Source organism: Musca domestica, unplaced genomic scaffold, assembly GCF_030504385.1.
Source record: "Musca domestica strain aabys unplaced genomic scaffold, Musca_domestica.polishedcontigs.V.1.1 3, whole genome shotgun sequence".
Classification (NCBI taxonomy): domain Eukaryota; kingdom Metazoa; phylum Arthropoda; class Insecta; order Diptera; family Muscidae; genus Musca; species Musca domestica.
Window position 1 is genome coordinate 25,855,570 of NW_026712299.1, and position 19,927 is coordinate 25,875,496.

The 19,927-nt window shown below is 32.6% G+C and overlaps 1 protein-coding gene across 9 annotated transcripts in view; it reads left to right on the forward strand.

Moving 5' to 3' along the window:
* The first annotated feature begins 3,679 nt into the window (after window positions 1–3,679).
* The window catches only part of LOC101901418 (low density lipoprotein receptor adapter protein 1-A), a 29,468-nt gene continuing 13,220 nt past the window's right edge, over window positions 3,680–19,927 (forward strand). Inside the window, exons 1-2 of one of the 9 annotated variants that reach the window (XM_059124587.1) lie at window positions 3,680–3,813; window positions 18,685–19,251. In XM_059124587.1, coding sequence (XP_058980570.1) covers window positions 19,209–19,251 — 43 coding nt within the window. In that variant the 5' untranslated portion in view covers window positions 3,680–3,813; window positions 18,685–19,208. The other 8 variants (XM_059124586.1, XM_059124582.1, XM_059124588.1 and 5 more) reach the window with 8 other exon arrangements.

A 19,927-nucleotide genomic window follows, 5' to 3' on the forward strand; every position in this document is an offset into this window, starting at 1 on the left:
GAGAAAGGATCGTTCGATTTTGCCCCACTTTGCTAATCCCAATATTTGCATCAGCGCTAGGTCAGGGCCGAAATTGGACAATATTCCCCCACAAAGGATCAAAATTTTGAATAATTATAACTTTTATAGAATGTGATGTAAGAGTCCGATTGCCTTCAAATTACACACATCACAATATTTTCATTAACCCATGGTCTGATGTGAAGATGGAATATATCGGTTCACTCCTTCTGGTACCTTCCCCACAAAGGATCAAAATTTGGAATAACCATGAGGCTCAGAAAACGCGAAATTTACATTTGATTCCATTCAGACTTTGTACATCTCAATATTTCCATCAACACAAGATCTGTTATAAAGATGGCAGAGATCGGACCTTTTAAGTTGTTTTAATAATCTTTACAGAGTCGATCAAATGATTCACCTAGGTGACGATGTTCCTCGGCAAAATAAGGAGAACAAATGTTTTGATTTTTGTGTTCAATCGAGTTTGCCTATTTTTATACCCTACACCACATAGTGGTGGGTGTATTATGTCTTTGTAAGTTAGTGAAGAAGGAAGCGAAATAGAACCACAGTTACTTTTAAGGATCTTCGTAGAATTACTTTCTGAGTCGATTTATACATGTCCGTCTGTTCGTACATGTATTCTTATGAACAAAATGCAGATCGCACTTATTATCCGATTGAGATGAAATTTTCCAAACCGCATTTGTTTGGCCCAAGGACGAACCCTATTGAAATTGGTGATAATCGGACCCGATTTAGATATAGCTCACATGTATATTAAACCGATTTCGGGTTAATTGTACAACAAATGTTCAATAAAAGTCTAAATTACAAGAATTTTAGCACATCCAACCGAATTCAGTCTAGAAGCAAGTGCATCAAATTTGGTGAAAAGCGGTTCAGATATAGCTGTAGCTCCCATATATATGTTTGATCCGATTTGGTGTTTAAGTCCCTCAAGATCAGTTCAGATTTGGATATAGTTCCCATATATGTCTTCAACCGATTTAGGGTTAATTGTGCAGCAAATGGCCAATATCACTCCAAAATTGAATTGAAATGAATTTTGGTACATCCAACCGAATTCAGTCTAGAAGCAAGTACAATGAATTCGGATAAAATCGGTTCCGATATAGCTATAGCTTCCACATATAGGTTTCATACGATTTGACTAATCCACATCCGTAATATGCACATCACAAGAATGATGTTTGGTATCGGATATTAGATACAGCCCAGAAATACCTCTGCTAAATTGTATCACGATCGGGAAAAAGACTCTACCATTGAAATCCCAAAAAGTGCAAGAACTTACACCGCTTCACTTGGCCGAAAGTGGTGAGCTGCCGAATTTGGTTTTCTCCGGTGAGAAAGCATTCGTTGTCCAGCAATTTGTAAAAAAAAAATGATCGTGTTTACTTCAGCTGAAAATGTGCACCCTCGGTTGGCCACCAGAACTCAAGCGCCGGCCCTGGTGTGGGCCGCCATAATAGGTCGCTCTCCGCTTGTATTACCCATGAATGGTTACAATATGAGGTTCCTTGATTCATTTCCAGCGCACAATGGCCACCAAATCTCCGGATACCAATCCGTTGGAGTACTGTGTCGAGTATTTTGGAAAGCAAGGTTGGTACTATAAAATACCAAAGTGTCGATCACCTCAAACAAGCGCTTCGCTGGGAATTTGCCAAAATGCCGCAGTGACCGTTTGAAGGCCATAATTCGTGACAAAGGTGACCGATTCAAACAAATCTGAAGTTATTCTATAATTTGATGCTGTTTCCGACATTTTTTGCTTTCATTCAATATCATTCGATATGGCTCATCGAAATGACGGGTTCATACTATAGGTCTCTGTGGACTAAATCCGTTTCAGGATATTTGGAGTCGATCTAACAATGTTCGTCCATCTGTCTGGCTGGCTGGGGCGCACGATAACTCTCGAAGGGAGTATCCGGTTTGGTACAACGTAATATTATTATCAACTTTAGATCGAGTTCGGAGATGTGCAATATCGGTCGAAATTTAACAGCACAACAAAAGGAAGGGTCATTCGATTTTTCTCTAACTTTGCACCAGGTTCGAAAATGGACAATATCGGGTCACTCCATCAAGTACCTCCCCCACAAGCTGTCAATATTTGTCCGATTGACTTCAAATTACACACATCGCAATATTTTATTTATTAACACAAAATCTGCTGTGAATATGGAATATATCGGTCCACTCTTTCCGATACCTCCCTCACAAAGGGTCAAAATCAGCTCATAAAACGCGAAATTAACATCTGATTCCATTTAGACTTGGTACATTTCAATTAATCAATCAACACAAGAAAATTTGGAGAAAATCGTTTGAGATATAGCTATGGGTCCCATATATTTTTGGTGTTAAGTCCCTCACATTCGTAATATGCATTCGACAGCAATGATATTTGGTGCCAGATATCTTATAGAGCTTGGAAATGCATTTGCCAAATTTTATTGAGAACGGCTAAAATTTGGATATAGCTCCCATGTATATCCCTAATCCGATTTCAGATTTTTTGTGCAAATAATGGCTAACATCAGCCCAAATGAAGGGATTTTAAGGCCGTGAAAATCGATTCAGAATTGAATATGCCTCCTATATATTAGTTCCCTCTGAAACCAAACTATAACTGCTCTAAAACCTAATGTTGATGTGTGGTTCAAATTCTAATAAATTATTTTATTACGGGAGCTCTATGCATAGTGGTGCAGGGTATTATATAGTCGGCCACGCCCGACTTTTGACTTTTCCTTACTGGTTTCACATGTATTTTGTCTGGTCCCATTTGGTCAACCCAATTTGGTCCGGGGCATTCACCCTTTTTAAAAATCACCCACACCCAACAATTTCAAAGGCAAAAAATACACTCGGAACTTGTTTATTTATTTGTAACACATTTCTTTCAATGTTTAAATGGACCAATGGCAACAGCAACAAAAAAAGCTTTTAACATGAAAATCTTACAGCAAAGTTACATCGGTTTACTTATATAAGTGTAAGTTTGTGTGTATGATCGTGCCATTGTAGCTCATAAACTGCATAAATGAACCGGCAAACATTTATTCATTCATTAATTTGTGAATTTGGGGCTTTTTATGTATTAATCCAATGTGGATTTTTCCGTACCACAACGAAGAGATTTTGTTATGTGGTAGTGGTTCCAGGGGCGGGGGCGGTGCGCTCGTAGGAAACAAGTGTTTGATCAACCCGATGGAATTAATATTTCCTTCGTTGTGGCTAATGTAGCAGCTATGGCTGAATGCTGGTGAATAATCCAAACATGCTCTCCGTTTGTGGCGTGGGCCCCTAGGATTTTGTAGAAAAATCCACTCAAATCTAAGCGAAAATTTGTTTTGAGCTTTTAAGATAAAGTAGTCATGTAAATACTACAAAAAAATGTTTTCATGCTCCATGAACGTGGATCTGTAGGTATGCACATACATACATACATACATATGTATCTATGCATGCATGTATGGTCGAAGAGCAGAAAATATAAACAACACAGACAGGTACAATTAAGAGACAACTCGGTCGGCGGAGATTAATATGACCAGCATTTTGTATCTCGCGCGAACGTGTCGACTCCATAAGTTTGCTGGCATTCGTCGAGCCACAGATCATTTGAAAACTTTGTGGCGTTTGAACGACTTAATAAAAAGAATGTTAGAATCGGTAAACGGTTGGTCGGACGGTCTGTGCTAAGCGTTGAGTACCAAAAATAAAAAACAAAAACAACAACTAAAACCCATTAATAGAAGTTAAATTGGAACGGTACACAAAAAAATTATAGTTAACAATTAAATACAACAATTACTGAATGAATGGTGTGCGAAATAAAAACAAAATTGGAGCGTTTTTTATTTTTTTCTAAAAAAAACCAAATCAAGGTAGACAATGAATGGTGAACTTTATTCGAATGTCTATGGCATAATTGCTAAATGATACAAAGGAACAAAAGTAAATGAGCTGCAAAAAATATGATCAGTGTTCGAGTAAATAACCCTGGATCGCAATGCAATTTATTTGGTGTTCAAAATAAAATAAAAGATCGAAAAAATGTTCCATGTGTCGCAAACTTTGTAAAACTCAAAATGTGTCGGCGATATTGTTTGTGAATTATGTGTTTCATAAATTCCTCCAGATACGGTGTCACAACATATTTCCTTCGTAAATTCTCTTGGCTCATGGACTTGTCCTTGTTCGGTATATTTCCAGTATTATGGTTCCGAAATTTTATTATTAATTGTCCCCTATGAGGGTGAATTGATGCATATTTTTTTGGCGAATTGGAAAATGCATTACACAGTTGACGTCGTCACAACTTGGGTCCTATGGCGAATTGTAATGCTACCAACGAAAAACTCACATCCTATCAACCCGGGAAATCAGTTTTGTGTCTGCCTCCATGCTTTGCGATTACATTTTTATACCCTACACCACATAGTGGTAAAGGTATTATGTCTTTGTGCATTTGTTTGTAACATAGAGAGGGAAGCGAGATAGACACATTGTAACAAAATGCAGGTCGCATTTTTTCATTCGATTGAGATGACATTTTCCAAAAAATATTTCTTTGGTCCAAGGACGAACCCTATTGTAATTGGTGATAATTGGATCAGATTTAGCTCCCATATATCTTCAACCGAGTTCGGGTTAAATTTGCACCAAGTGGCCAATATAAGTCCAAATGACCAGGATTTTGGCACATCCAACCTAATTCAGTCTAGAAGCTAGTACATGATATTTGGAAAAAATCGGTTGAGATATAACTATAGCTACCATATATATGTTTCTTCCGATTTGGGGTTTGAAGTCCCTCACATTCGTAATATGCATTCGACAACAAGGATATTTGGTACCAGATATCTTATAGAGCTCGGAAATACCTTTGCCAAATTTTGTTAAGATCGGCTAAGATTTGGACATAGCTTCCATAAATATCCATAATCCGATTTCAGTATTGTTCAAATAATGGCTATTATCAGCCCAAATGGAGTGAATTTTGAGACGTATGTTTCCATTTTGTGGAACTCGGCTCCGATATATATTTTTATACTCTCCACCATAGTATGGAGGGTATATTAAGTTTGTCATTCTGTTTGTAACACCTCGAAATATACATTTTAGACCCCACAAAGTATATATATATTCTTAATCAGCATAAAATTCTATGTCGATTTAGCAATGTCCGTCCGTCTATCCGTCTGTGGAAATCACTCTAGCTTCCGAACGAATTGAAGTAGCTTGATAAAATTTTACTCAAACGTGCAGGACTTTTGGCATTGAAAATCGGTCATGTAGGCCCACGTTTTGGTATAGCCCCCATATAATGGTACCTCTCTCTTTTTCGGTATTTTGGAGATTTTAGCGAAATTATTCATCGGAATTTTTTCAAATTTGGTATTTGAAATTTGTAATGGATAGTACAGCCTAAGACAGAAATATTCTAATGGCTTTAGAATACGTCGTCGTATAGATCCGAATATAACGGCTACATTGGGTATTTTTAAGATTTTAAAAGAAATTTTAACGGATTTTATTTTTTTGAAAATTGTCAAATTCTTTCCCAATGGTGGAGGGTATTCAAAGACAGGCCTGGCCGAACTTACAGATTTTTTACTTGCTATAAATACAAAATCTAAAGTGAAGACTATAGATATCTGCCTAGCTCTTCTGGAACCTGCCACACAAAGCATAACTATTTTTATACCCTCCACCATACACGGTATGGAGGGTATATTAAGTTCGTCATTCCGTTTGTTACTCATCGAAATAATAACAGTCCGTTCGTCTGTTATAATCACGCTAGAGTCAAAACGAATTAAGATAGGAAGCTAAAATTGTGCACAGATCAGTCTTTTGTGTGCAGACAGGTCAAGTTCGAAGATAGCATTTTAGGCACATTTTCCAATGGAATTGTCTGAAATTGTACACAAGAAGTCCTTCTTGGGTACTTTACCGCTTGGAAGAGAATAGTCTATATAGGTCCACGAAATCGTATATCCCAGATATAAGGGTACGTCTCGATATTCGGTATTTTGATGATTGTAGCCATATTTTTCAATAAAATTGTCTGAAAATCCTAACAAGTAGGTACTTCTGCGTACTTTACCCCCTGTAAGAGAATTTGCTATATCGTATTTTGATGATTTTAGCGACATTTTTGACCGGAAATGTTTCCAATTTGATAATGTGATATGAAAATGTTCACCTCCAATCATTTGACCTATTTAAAGGATATTGTAAAATTCCATTCAATTTATTTCGATTCGCTAAATAACCGGTCGAAAATGCCTCATTAAACACAAGCCAGAACATTTATCTATAATGTATTTTCCAGATTTTGTTAAGTATGACAAAAAAACCGGACGTTATTATTGTTGTTTTTATTTATGTTGTATTGAAATTATTTACAAAAATAAATTCATTGACATTTATGGCTTATCTGGGCAATCTTGTGACCGCATTCAATGGTACAATTTATCATAGAGAGCCACAAAATCTCAATTCGTGTCATTGACTTTGTGTGCGTGTTTTTGCCTTTTTTGTATTTAAACCGAAAACAAGATATCGAATTTGACTTTTTGGTTTCTTATCTCTGGAAATATTTATTTTTTGTTGTTGTATAGTTAAAAGAAATGAAAAAACAGAGTTCTTAGATTGTAAGATTTTCCATGAAGCTTAAAGAAAAAATTCAAGAAATACACGTAAACGGATTTTCTTAACCAGCAGAGGAATTATCTTAATAGTTTTGTGAGTTACTGACAAAAATCTGTATAATCAAAATGCTCATAATTTCGGTAATTAACGAAATTTTTCGACAAGGTAGCGATGAGAACAGTGCTGCGAATTTTAATTTAGAGTTTTTTCATAATTTTGAGTTTTAGCTTTACTGTCATTTGTCGTTAATTCAAAAATACGCTAGAGAAATGAATGTCTTGAAATCCATAAAATTTGGGGCTTGATCAGATGTCTAAATCTGTAAAAAAGTCAAAAATCTTCAAAATATCGAAATTAGGGTTCGCCTCCTGGACGTCTTTATAAAAAGTCTTTGGTTAGAAAATTTCCCGATAATATTACTCCCAATATTCCCAATGCAAATATCAATACCAATTGTTCCGCTGATAACTCTATCACTGTCTTTACACGGTGCAATTTTTAGCTGGCATTTTTATCAATTCTCTTTTAAAATTTCTGCGTAAATCTTCGCGCCTTTACACGGTGGCATTTTACGATAATAGTGCTTGCCATTTTTTCTGACATTTTATTTTATTCAGTATTTCGTATAGAGCTAATTGTTTGTAACAGATATTTATAAAGAAGTGATTTAAAATTAAATGTGTGAAACTAAAGAAGAAATGATGGAAAAAGTTATTGAGGTGTTAAATATAGCATTATTAACTTTTATTTTAACTTTCTTTTTTTACTTGTTAATACTTCCGATTAATTTTCATATAATTCACTATACAATTCAATCACTAAAAACATCACATCACAATAAAAGAAAGGCATCAAAAATATGAAATGTCAAAATCATAAAAAATTCAGAAGAAGCAAAAAGAGAAATGCAAAGAAAATGGCATGTAACCCTGTGCGGTGGCTTATCGTGCCATTTTTTCTTCTATCCTTGTCTCTCTACACCTTTTACCAACAAAAAAAATGGCATGGTTAAAAAATGTCACCGTGTAAAGGCAGTGTATCACACCTCATTGTGGAGTTTCATAGATTCATACATACCATACATATGCATAAACAATTTGCATTGCCACTGCTTTCCAGATAACGATAATGATGATGATGCCCATCAACATCGTCATCGGAGAGTATCAAATATAAACATTGGTTCCGCTGTAATTGAATTGTGCCTGGCACGAAATGTGCGACTTTTCAGTCACTTTGCGTCGCACCCCATGCCATCAATTGTTGATGCTGTCCATGACAGCTGACTATCGGTCGGTTGTTATTGTATGGTTTGACTTAACGTCACTACTGAACACTACTACTACTACTAATACGATAAAAATTAATGATCATTGATTGCAAAAAATGCACTGAGAAAAACAATGTGCGAGAAAAGAAAAATAGTGAAGATAGAGATATGTTTATGATAAAAATTGAAATTAGACACGGTCTCCACTTGACATTCTAAAACACCTGGATTGTCATACGCACGTTAAAATATGTAATTTTGGTTCGATATCAAAATCAAAACCGTGACTCATATGTCCTTTTCCAAGAATCTACAAGATTTTCCGATATTATAAGGGAAAAATCGTTTATCGTAGTAAAAGGTTTTACTTTCTTGCAGTTCTGGAACAGACCTTTAATGATTGGTCTGTTCAAAAATTTCAAGAATGTAAAACTTTTTACTAGGATACTCGATTTTCTGTTTATGATGTCGAAAAAAGAAAACAAGTAAGCAAAGGCTATAGTCGTGCGGGGTCGACTATGTCATACCATACAACACTACAATATGTTAGAAGCCTCCTTATGTCCAAATCCATATTGGAAGATTTCGCTTTTGAAATCAAGATTTTGACTAGGGACATTCGCCCAATATTTCTGCACTCCGTCGGGCTATTAGTTGTTGTAGTCCATTTTACAGCTAAATATAATCCAATGGTCATCCAAAATGCTAGAATTCTTCCTTGTCCTTAACTCTTTTCACAGGCGTGTCGATTGGCTTCAATTGTGTGATCGGAGAAACATTTATGTTTTTGGTTAATTTGAACCCCTAAATATTTTGCAATCATCTCCAAAAGCAAGAAGCAAGTATCTCCAAATTTAGACTCATCTATATGATTAGCTTGTCTACGATATTTGGTCTATTTCACCAGCTAAATATTACCCGATGACCATCAAAATTGGAAGACTTCTGCCCAGTCCTGAGCTCTAGCCCCATGCTAACTTCCGCTCTGATTGGTCTATAATTGCGACCTGTAGAGAAACTGCAAAATCAGGAATTTTTTCAGTTTTTGGTCCATTTCAACCCCTAAATATCATGCAATCATCTCCAAAAGAAATAGGGTTCTATTCTGGCCCTACCCCCACTTCCATTCTAAATTTCGTGAAGATCGGACCATAAACCAATATTTCGTGGTGTTACATAATTTTTGGCCCAATCAAACTTATAATACCCCCAACACATAGTGTTGTAGGGTATAACTAGAACACATCAGATATTATTATTATTATTTTCGTTCAATACGAAGTGCCAAGTTACAAACTAGAACCTGAAATGCCAACTGAGCTACAAAATCCAATCGACAGTGTCTACATATATGGAAATCTGGACTTACATTAAATATATATTTGGAGGAGATCTTGTTCCCCTTTTTAAGTTACGAACCCATTATTTGGTAATGAGTTATTTTCCTAGGTCCTTTCTTTATGTATAAAAGAGCAGTGTAATAACTGCTGAGTAACTGTTCAACAATCAACGCCCAGACGAAAAGGGCTGAAGCTAGAATTTGACATTTTGCACGAGGATCAGTCTTGGTGCGTAGGCGTGTGACAAGGCTGGGTTTTTCGAAATTTGTACAATTCGGTATTGGTTGAAGTGACAGTTCTTGAAATCTGAAATTTGATACTAGGGTCGCTTATCATGTATAGCCTCGACACATGAATGTTCTTTCGAAAATGTACACTATATTTGTGCGAAAAGTACTAAATTTGGTATTGGGGTGAAGGGATAGAGATATAATTCCAAATTTTGGTATGAGAATCAAAGTTGGAAAGCACGTTTGAAGTTGATTTTGGAAATGTGTTCAAAGTGTAAGAACTGTACTAAATAGTACTAAATTTGGCACAATTTCAATTTGGGTGAACGGGTGAAGCTGGAATTTTGAAATTTCGTATTGGGGTCCCTGTTGATGGTAGGTTTGCGTTTAAAAGGTTGTTTTGGAAACGGGATCTACAAGTGCACGAAAAGTACTAAATAGTACTATATTTGGCACAATTTGGTATTGGGTAAACGGATAGTGGTTTCGGAAATGTGTACCATAGTTGTACGAAACTACTGAATGAGACTATATGGTGGTGTTGGGTGAAGGTATAGAGATAAAATTCTGAAATTTTATGTTTAGATTACTGATGGTATCTGTGTTTCTGATTTGGCGGTTGTTTGGAGATGTGCCTTATATTTGTACGAAGTACTAGTACTAAATTTGGTATTGGGTGAAGGGATAGGGCTGGAATCCTCAAATTTGATATGGATGTCACAGTTGGTGTCTGTGGTTGAGAGAAGGAGCTGGTTTTAGATATGCGTACTATGTTTGTACTAAATGGTACCAAATTTGGTAATGGGGAAATTACAGAGCAGAAATCATAAAATTTGATATAGATGTCACAGTTGGTGTCTGCGGCTAAGACTTGGAGGTGGTTTTGAAAATGTGTACTATAATTGTTCGAAAAGTACTAAGTGGTACTAAATTAGATATTGAGAAAGGGAAATTTTTACGAAATTTTATTTTTAGATTTCTGATGATATCTGTGTTTGAGATTTGGTGGTGATTTGGAAATGCATACTATATATTGGTACGAAAAGTTCTAAATGGTACTAAATTTCGTATTGAGTGAATGGATAGGGCTGGAATCCTAAAATTTTATATTGAGGTCTTTGTTTGTATTTGGAATTGAGATATGGGTACGGTTTTGGAAGTGTATACTATAATTGTACGAAATGTACTAAATAGTACTCAATTTAGTATTGGGTGAAGCGATAGAAATAAAATTCCGAAAAATATTTAGATTACTGATGAGATCTGTATGAGATTTAGAAATGCGTACGATATTTGTACGAAAGGTACTAAATGGTACTGAATTTGGTTTTGAGTGAAGGGATAGAGCTGGAATCCTCAAATTTGATATTAAGGTCTCTGTTGGTATCTGATATTTAAAATATGGAGGTTGATAATTGATATTAAGGTCTCTGCTGGTATCTGAGATTGAAATATGGAGGTGGTTTTGGATTTTTTTTGGTATTGAGTGAAGGAATAGAGTTGGAATCCCGAAATTTGTTATTAAGGTCTTTGTTGGTATCTGGGATTGAAATGTAGAGGTGGTTTTGTAAGTGTGTATTGTAGTTACACGAGAAGTACTAAATTGTACTAATTTCGGATCGCTGATAATGTCTAGGATGGCGAGATGTAGGCTGTTTTGGAGATTTGTACTAAATGTTATAAAATTTGGTGTTAGGTGAAGGGAGAGCAGAAATTCAGAAATTTGATATTTAAATCACTGTTGGTTTCTAAGGTTTACGGAGATGTTGAAATAGTTTTGGACAGAAAAGTTGGATGTGGATCCATTGCGCAATTGGTTTTACTAATATCCTCCTCGGTAAACTTCAAAATCAAAGATTTTGAGGTCCTTTTGGTGTAAAAAGTAAACATTTTTTTATTATTCTTTTAGAAAAGGAGAGAACTTGAATAATATATAAAACCTTTAAAGTCCGAAAAATTAGTACAATGTATGAAGCACTACAAAGGCCTAGCGCGAACTTTTGAAACTAATCTGAATATTTAAGGTGGAATTTCGTGGAATGAAGTACCGGGACTTGCTAGTTTTGTATATTTTCTTCAGCAGTTTTCCAACTAATGTCAAAAACTAAAAGTCAGAATCACCTGAACACAGTGAGATGTATACAACAACACTTCATTTTCAAAATTCAAAATCCAAATAAGGTCAATAAAAATCTTTCAGTGTACCCCTATACATATGTGTGTTTCCCTCTACAATGTATTACGTTCGTGCATACAATTAAATTGCCAAATAGTGTAACGAATCGCCTGCCTTCCTCCGTCCCCTACGTCTGAAGCTAATCATTGTTTTGTCTACCTCAATAGACAAACATTACTTCGCTGTATTTTAAAATAGAAATGGCAGCGAAGAAAATACGCGAAAAAATATGGAAACATGAAACGTAGACAATAATGAAGCCATTGTCATAGCTTTAATCTTTTTGAATGCAAAAATTTATGTTTTCATTTCATGTCTTTTGCATTTTCATCATCATGACGTTGATGGTTTATTTATTTCTTTTGTTGTTGTTGTGGTGGCTGTTTGTGTGCATAGCAATGGAAGAAAGTATGAAAATAATATTCCGACATCTCATGCCAGTACGAAGGAAAGATCATTGAGCAGCCGGCGTTAACGTCACAGTCAAGTACACATGTTATTGCTTACAATTGAAAGTCTTTTCCGATCATCGGTTGGGTTATAAATGGATGCGCAATCATATGAGTTGATAGGGTGGGACATCAGTGGTGTTACACAAATTGAGGCTTAGATGTGTTTTCTATAATCGAGAAAAGGCTAGTTTACACATAATGTTTTTTGAAATGTGCTTTTTCAAATGTTTATTTAGCATTTTTAGAGCAAATGAAACCACTTCTTAAAGCTGATTTACAAATCAAGTAGAAGTCATATGTAAATAGACTAGTTCTACATTTATCTTTAGCATTTTTATAGCATATATTTAGGCTCTCTCTCCACAATAATAAATTGAATTAACAGCCAGTTGCAGTTTAGCAACTGTAGATCAACATCAACATTTGATAAATCCAAAAAGTGTCTCATCAAAAAAGCGATTTTGGACCCTGGGTCGCTTTGGACTAAATGCATTTCGGGACATTTGGCGACGAATTAGGGGTGTCCGTCCAAACATCTGGCAACTGCGCATGATAACTCTCGTAGGGAGTATCTGATTTGGTGCAAACTTGGTACATCGCAATATTATTATCAAACTAAGATCGAGTTCGGAAATGGGCAATATCGATCCATTCCTTTGGTACCTCCCTAACAAAAGGTCAACATTTTTATAGAAAATAATTTACCTAATAGATCAAGAAAAAATCATCCAAATTCGTCAAACCTTGTAAATCCCAATATTGGTATCTGCGCTAGGTCATGTGCGAAAATGGACAATATTGGTCCATTTCCTCAAGTACCTACCCCCACTAAAGATCAACATTTTTAACCATTTCTTCTGGTAACTCCCACACAACGGGTCAAAATTTTGAAGAACTATCTATTATAATGCCAAATAAATTCTCGAAAATTCTCTTTAAATTTCACACATTCCAAAAGATATGGTCTGTCGATGGGATGTTTCGGTCTACTCGGATCAAATTTTTGATTAGTTATATATCTCATAAAAAGTCAACGATTTCATGGTGCGTCTTAATATTTTTCTCAACTAGAGATCTGATGTGAATATAGAATTTATCGAAAATCTCCTTCTTGACCTCATGAAAATACCTTTCCCAATATATTTTAATTGGGCGCCATAATATATAGAAATTATGTCCAACGGTTTCGAAATTATGCCCAACGTTTATTTTTTCACGGCCTGTAAAATTTTATATATGGCTTTAATTTATTATTATTGTCATGCCCAATAGCTTACCCTTTCTTGCGGCTTTTTCCACTGATTATGCATTTGAGTTATTTGTGATCGGCGACCTCCAGTTGTAAGCGCCAGAGATGTCGCCGCAGTCTTTATAGCCATCATTGAGAAATGCAATGCGCCGCTTATCAGCTGAACTTCAGCCTTTTTTTCTCCCAATTCTTGTTTTGTTTTCGTTGACAATGTGATGTGCACACACATACAGACATAGAGATGCGCGAATTATTATTATGGGCTTAATACCCTACACAAATCGCAAATATTGACTTGGTAATGGTAGCTTGTGAAGATTCCAGCAACTATTGATGTAAACCTAAAGCATGTGGGAGGTTATTATTATTATTATTATTATTATTATTATTATTATTATTATTATTATTATTATTATTATTATTATTATTATTATTATTATTATTATTATATTATTATTATTATTTTATTATTATTGTTATTATTATTATTATTATTATTATTATTATTATTATTATTATTATTATTATTATTATTATTATTATTATTATAATTAGTACTATATTATTATTATTATTATTATAATTATTACTATTATTATTATTATTATTATTATTATTATTATTATTATTATTATTATTATTATTATTATTATTATTATTATTATTATTATTATTATTATTAGTATTATTATTATTATATTATTATTATTATTATTATTATTATTATTATTATTATTATTATTATTATTATTATTATTATTATTATTATTATTATTATAATTAGTACTATATTATTATTATTATTATTATTATTATTATTATTATTATTATTATTATTATTATTATTATTAGTATTATTATTATTATAATTATTATTATTATTATTATTATTATTATTATTATTATTATTATTATTATTATTATTATTATTATTATTATTATAATTAGTACTATATTATTATTATTATTATAATTATTATTATTATTATTATTATTATTATTATTATTATTATTATTATTATTATTATTATTATTATTATTATTATTATTATTATTATTATTATTATTATTATTATTATTATTATTATTATTATAATTAGTACTATATTATTATTATTATTATAATTATTATTATTATTATTATTATTATTATTATTATTATTATTATTATTATTATTATTATTATTATTATTATTATTATTATTATTATTATTATTATTATTATTATTATTATTATTATTATAATTAGTATATATTATTATTATTATTATTATTATATTATTATTATTATTATTATTATATTATTATTATTATTATTATTATTATTATTATTATTATTATTATTATTAGTATTATTATTATTATTATTATTATTATTATTATTATTATTATTATTATTATTATTATTATTATTATTATTATTATTATTATTATTATTATAATTAGTACTATATTATTATTATTATTATAATTATTATTATTATTATTATTATTATTATTATTATTATTATTATTATTATTATTATTATTATTATTATTATTATTATTATTATTATTATTATTATTATTATTATTATTATTATAATTAGTACTATATTATTATTATTATAATTATTATTATTATTATTATTATTATTATTATTATATTATTATTATTATTATTATTATTATTATATTATTATTATTATTATTATTATTATTATTATATTATTATTATTATTATTATTATTATTATTATTATTATTATTATTATTATTATTATTATTATTATTAGTATTATTATTATTATTATTATTATTATTATTATTATTATTATTGTTATTATTATTATTATAATTAGTACTATATTATTATTATTATTATTATAATTATTACTATTATTATTATTATTATTATTATTATTATTATTTGTACTATTTAGGCTATTAGATGATCAAAATATCGGATGAATAAAGAAAAATGACATACAGCCGCAACATCAACAATAACATAAAACAATTTCAGGTCAACAATGTGTAATAATATTATATTTATTATCGCTATTATTATTTTTATTATTATTATGTTTTGGAAGACAATTTTGTAAGACCTCGAAACGTGGATCGTAAAATGCATTTAAATATATCACAATTTGAAACTATATTCAAGCATGATAGGGGAAATCTAATGGAACTGGACGAACGAAAAAACTAGTTTGTTCTGGAAAGACAGTAGTCTACATTTCATTGTCTTGAACCTTTATTTAAAGATTAATTTGATCTGTCGTAATTTAGAAATTAGTCTACGTCCCTGAAATGAATAATAGAAACATTTACACCAAAAATTTTTCAAAACCTTTAATTCGATTTTTATTATTTGTTTCTTTGAAGATGAGGATATTTGTATAACCATTGCACAATGGACCTAAATCCAATTGTTCTGTCCAAAACCATTTCAATGGCTCCATATGTAAACCCTAGAAACCAACAGTGATGTCAACATCAAATTTTAGGATTCCAGCCTTATCACTTCACCCAATACCCAATTTGTTACCACTTTTTTGTAGTTTTCGTACAATTATATACCTATTTCCAGAGACACCTCCACGTCTCAATTGCAGATAACAGCAGAAAACTTGATATGAAATTTGAGAATTTATGTTCAATCACATCACCCAATTAAGTATCATTTAGTACTTTTCGCACAACTATAGTACGCATTTCCAGAACCACCTTCACATCGCAATCCCAGATAACAACAGAGAACTTAATATGAAATTTCAGGATTCCAGCACAATCCCTTCACCGCATACCCACTTTAGTACCATTTAGTATTTTTCAAAGAAATAAAGGACGGATCTCCATCCCACAGGCAAATCTTAAACACAGATGCCATCAGTAATGGAAATATCGAATTTCAGAATTTTGTCTTTATCCCTTCTCTCAATACCAAATATAGTACCATTCAGTACTTTCGTACAATTAAGGTACATATTTCCAAAACCACCTCCAAATCTCAGACCCAGATACCAACATAGACCTCAATATTAAATTTCAGTATTTCAGCTCAATCCCTTCACCCAATACCCAATTTAGTACCATTTAGTTCTTTTCGAACGACTGTTTTACGCAATTCCAAGACAGCTCCAAACCTCAGACACAGATAAAATCATTAATCTAAATATCAAATATAAAATTTTAAAATTTTATCTTTATCCCTTCACCCAAACATCTTAAATACCACCAGTAATCTAAATATCAAATTTCAGAATTTTCTCCCTATTCCTTCACTCAATATCAAATAAAGTACAATTCAGTACCTTTTGTATAATTATGGTACACATGAACAGCGTCTAAATTAAAAATTAAATAATACTAAATTTCAGATTTTAAGCCCTTTCTGTTGATCCAATACTAAAATGTACCAAATATAGTACTACCTAGTACTTTTCGTGCACTTGTGAAAACCATCACTTTATCACAAACCTACCACCAACAGAGACCAAAATACCAACATTTCAAATGACCACCTTCTTCCGGAATTATACCAAATTTAGTACCATTTGGTACATTTCTCAGACTTAGTACACATTTCCAACACTACCACCTTACATCAGGCCCATTTTAAAGAATTTATTCTCATACCAAATTTCAGGATTTTACTACTATCCGTTCCCATAATTCCAAATGGTACCAAATTTAGAGTATTTTCGTACAGGTATTGTTGGAATTTCAAAAAACCTTTTGGTGTGTCTATCCTACACAACATCAAAGAATCTCACTCTAAATTTCAGATTTCCAGTATGTGTTCACGCAATACCAAATTTAGTACCTTTTGCACTTTTAAGTACGAATTTCCAAATCCTCCACCAGATATAAATTTAACCCGCATAAAAGTTGATCCCAATGCCAAATTTTAGACTTCCAACTCAATCCCTTCCCTCAATCCCCAATACCGAATTGTGTACCATTAAGAACTTTTTAGTACGTATTTCCAAAACCCTCGCCATGTATCAACAGATTGTGACTTTACCCAAATACCAAATTTAGAACCATTTGGTACGCATTTCCAAAATCGCCTCCAAATCTCGATCCTATACACTGAAAGTGATCCTAATTCCAAATTTCAGATTTTAAACCGTATCCGTTAACGCGATTCCAAATGTAGTACCTTTCGTACGCATTTCCACGTCCAACTATTTATATTAACCCTACCCACCAGCAGCGACCCCAATACCAATATTTTTAATTTCCAGATCAATCCTTTCCAAATCAAAACCAAATTGTACCGAATTTAGTACCAATTAGTACAGCTATTACTACTTAAATCTCTACTACTTCCTAATTTATAGGAGTATACAAATAGACAAGATTTTACCGGCATTCGTTCACCAAAAGGTACGAAAGGTACGAAACTTAAGCACTTAAAGTACACTTCTAGTCCGAATTTCCAAAAACCCAACCTTATCTCAACCCTACCCACCATAACATGCAAAATTTGAAGATTCTTCAGCCGTTTCGCCTGGGAGTTGACGAATCTGCCAGTCAGTCACTCCTTTAATACTCTGTTATGCCTAAGTAGAGATAAACTAAGTTCACCATACCGCACCAAAAATCCCTTCCTAATATTTGTTTTCTTCTTTTTTGTTTTGTATTGCGTTCACTTGCCATTTCTTACCATTCATAAGAAGAAACAACAAAGTGAGCGATTTTTATTTGTTTTGCAAATTTTTACGAATGCCGACTATAGCTGCAGTAGCTTTGTGTTGTGGCTGTTGTTGTTGTGATCGTGGCTGAGGCGGCTTTGTTGATGGTGGCTGGCTGACTGACTGGCTGGGTGGTTGATATTGTTTGAATATTTTGATTTGATTACTTGTTTCATTTCGTTTTGAAAATTCATAGTGGAAACAAGTTTTGCGCAAAAACCACAAAAAAAAAGAAAAAAAAAAACACTTCTCCAAAAAAATAAATAAAGCAAACGTATCTGCTTAAAATCGCCGTTCACTTTGTGCAAATATTGAACAAAAAGACGTAATAAAAATAAAAATAAAAAATAAAAAAAAAACAAACACACACTCACTCAAAAATTTTGAACAAAAACAAAAATTTTTGTCATAAATAAATTGCGTTGTGATTCTAAATAACGAGACAAACGACGTTTTTTTACAAAATAACAACAAAATTATCGTCGAAAAAATTCGTCTTAAAAAAATACAAAATTTATTTTTTAGAGACCGCAAGCACCACAGAATTGTAATTCGTTTGTTTGTCATTTCTCACACATTAGCCGCAGCGACGACAAGAACAACTACAACAACACCACCACCAACAAGATTATCTGAAACATCGTTTATTTGCTTCATTGCAAAAAAACTTTGATTGTTTCACTCCAAACTATACCGCAGAACAATTAACACATCAAACCCGAGCGTCAGTCAAGCTTTGTTAACGCCGAGCAGCCAACCAACCAACCCTTGGAGTTTTTGTTATGTTGCCATAATCAATCAAAAATTTCGGAAAATTTATTTCGCACTCTACCCGGTCTCCATAGAAACATTGGAAAAACAACATTGCTGCCAATTATTTGCATACACCTGCCTTTTCGTTGGCTCATCGTCATTCTAGCCGAATAACGTTTGAATCAAGTTTCGGTGGACAAGCATTTTCGTCGTGCCACTGGTCTTCCAAATTTGCTGCACATCTCCGAGTCTAGCTGTCATCATCATCAGCTACGTCCGCAGCCGTTTGTTGTGTCACAGCCATTGCTGATTTGTTTTTGGATTTCTGGTAATACCTGAACGCCGCTTGACCATGTCATTTTTTCGCAAATGGAAAACCCACTACAAACACAAAAGTAAGTACCAAAAAAGTTGAACTCTTAACAAGTATGAGCCGCCTTAAAATGCGTCATCCACTGAAGTGTGAATAAACTGGAAAATGTAACCCCTTCGGTTTAGTGAAAATTCTTAAGAAGGTCTTGTTTATAAAAAATATGCAAATTTAATGGGAGACTTTGTATAGATGAGGTACCAGTTTACAATTGCTGTCAGGGATGGAAGGAAAAATTTTGGGTATACGTCACATAGTAAGAAGTTTTGAATAAAAACGCAAAATACTGGCATTCCTCAATGAAAACTATCGCTTAATGGGAAATTTTATTGCTATTCTGACAAATGTTTGGAGAAGCTGCAAATGCAAGCGAGCATTATATTTTAATAATAAACTCTAGATAAACGACACACATAATTGAAAACTGACGGTTCGCATGGCACGTGATTTGGTTTATTCGTTGTTCGGCCCTTAATTATAAAATAATTTCGTAAAAAATCAAAATACTGTCCGAACATCGAAGAAATATGTCCCATCCCTCAAAATTAGAAGTATTTATCGAAAAAGTAAAAGTGAAAAAGCAGTAAGTTCGCCCGGGTCGAACTTTAAATACCCTCCACTATTCGGAACGAATTTGGAAATTTTCAAAAAATAATAATAAATAAATAAATTTAAACAAAAAAATAAATTATTAATTCTGT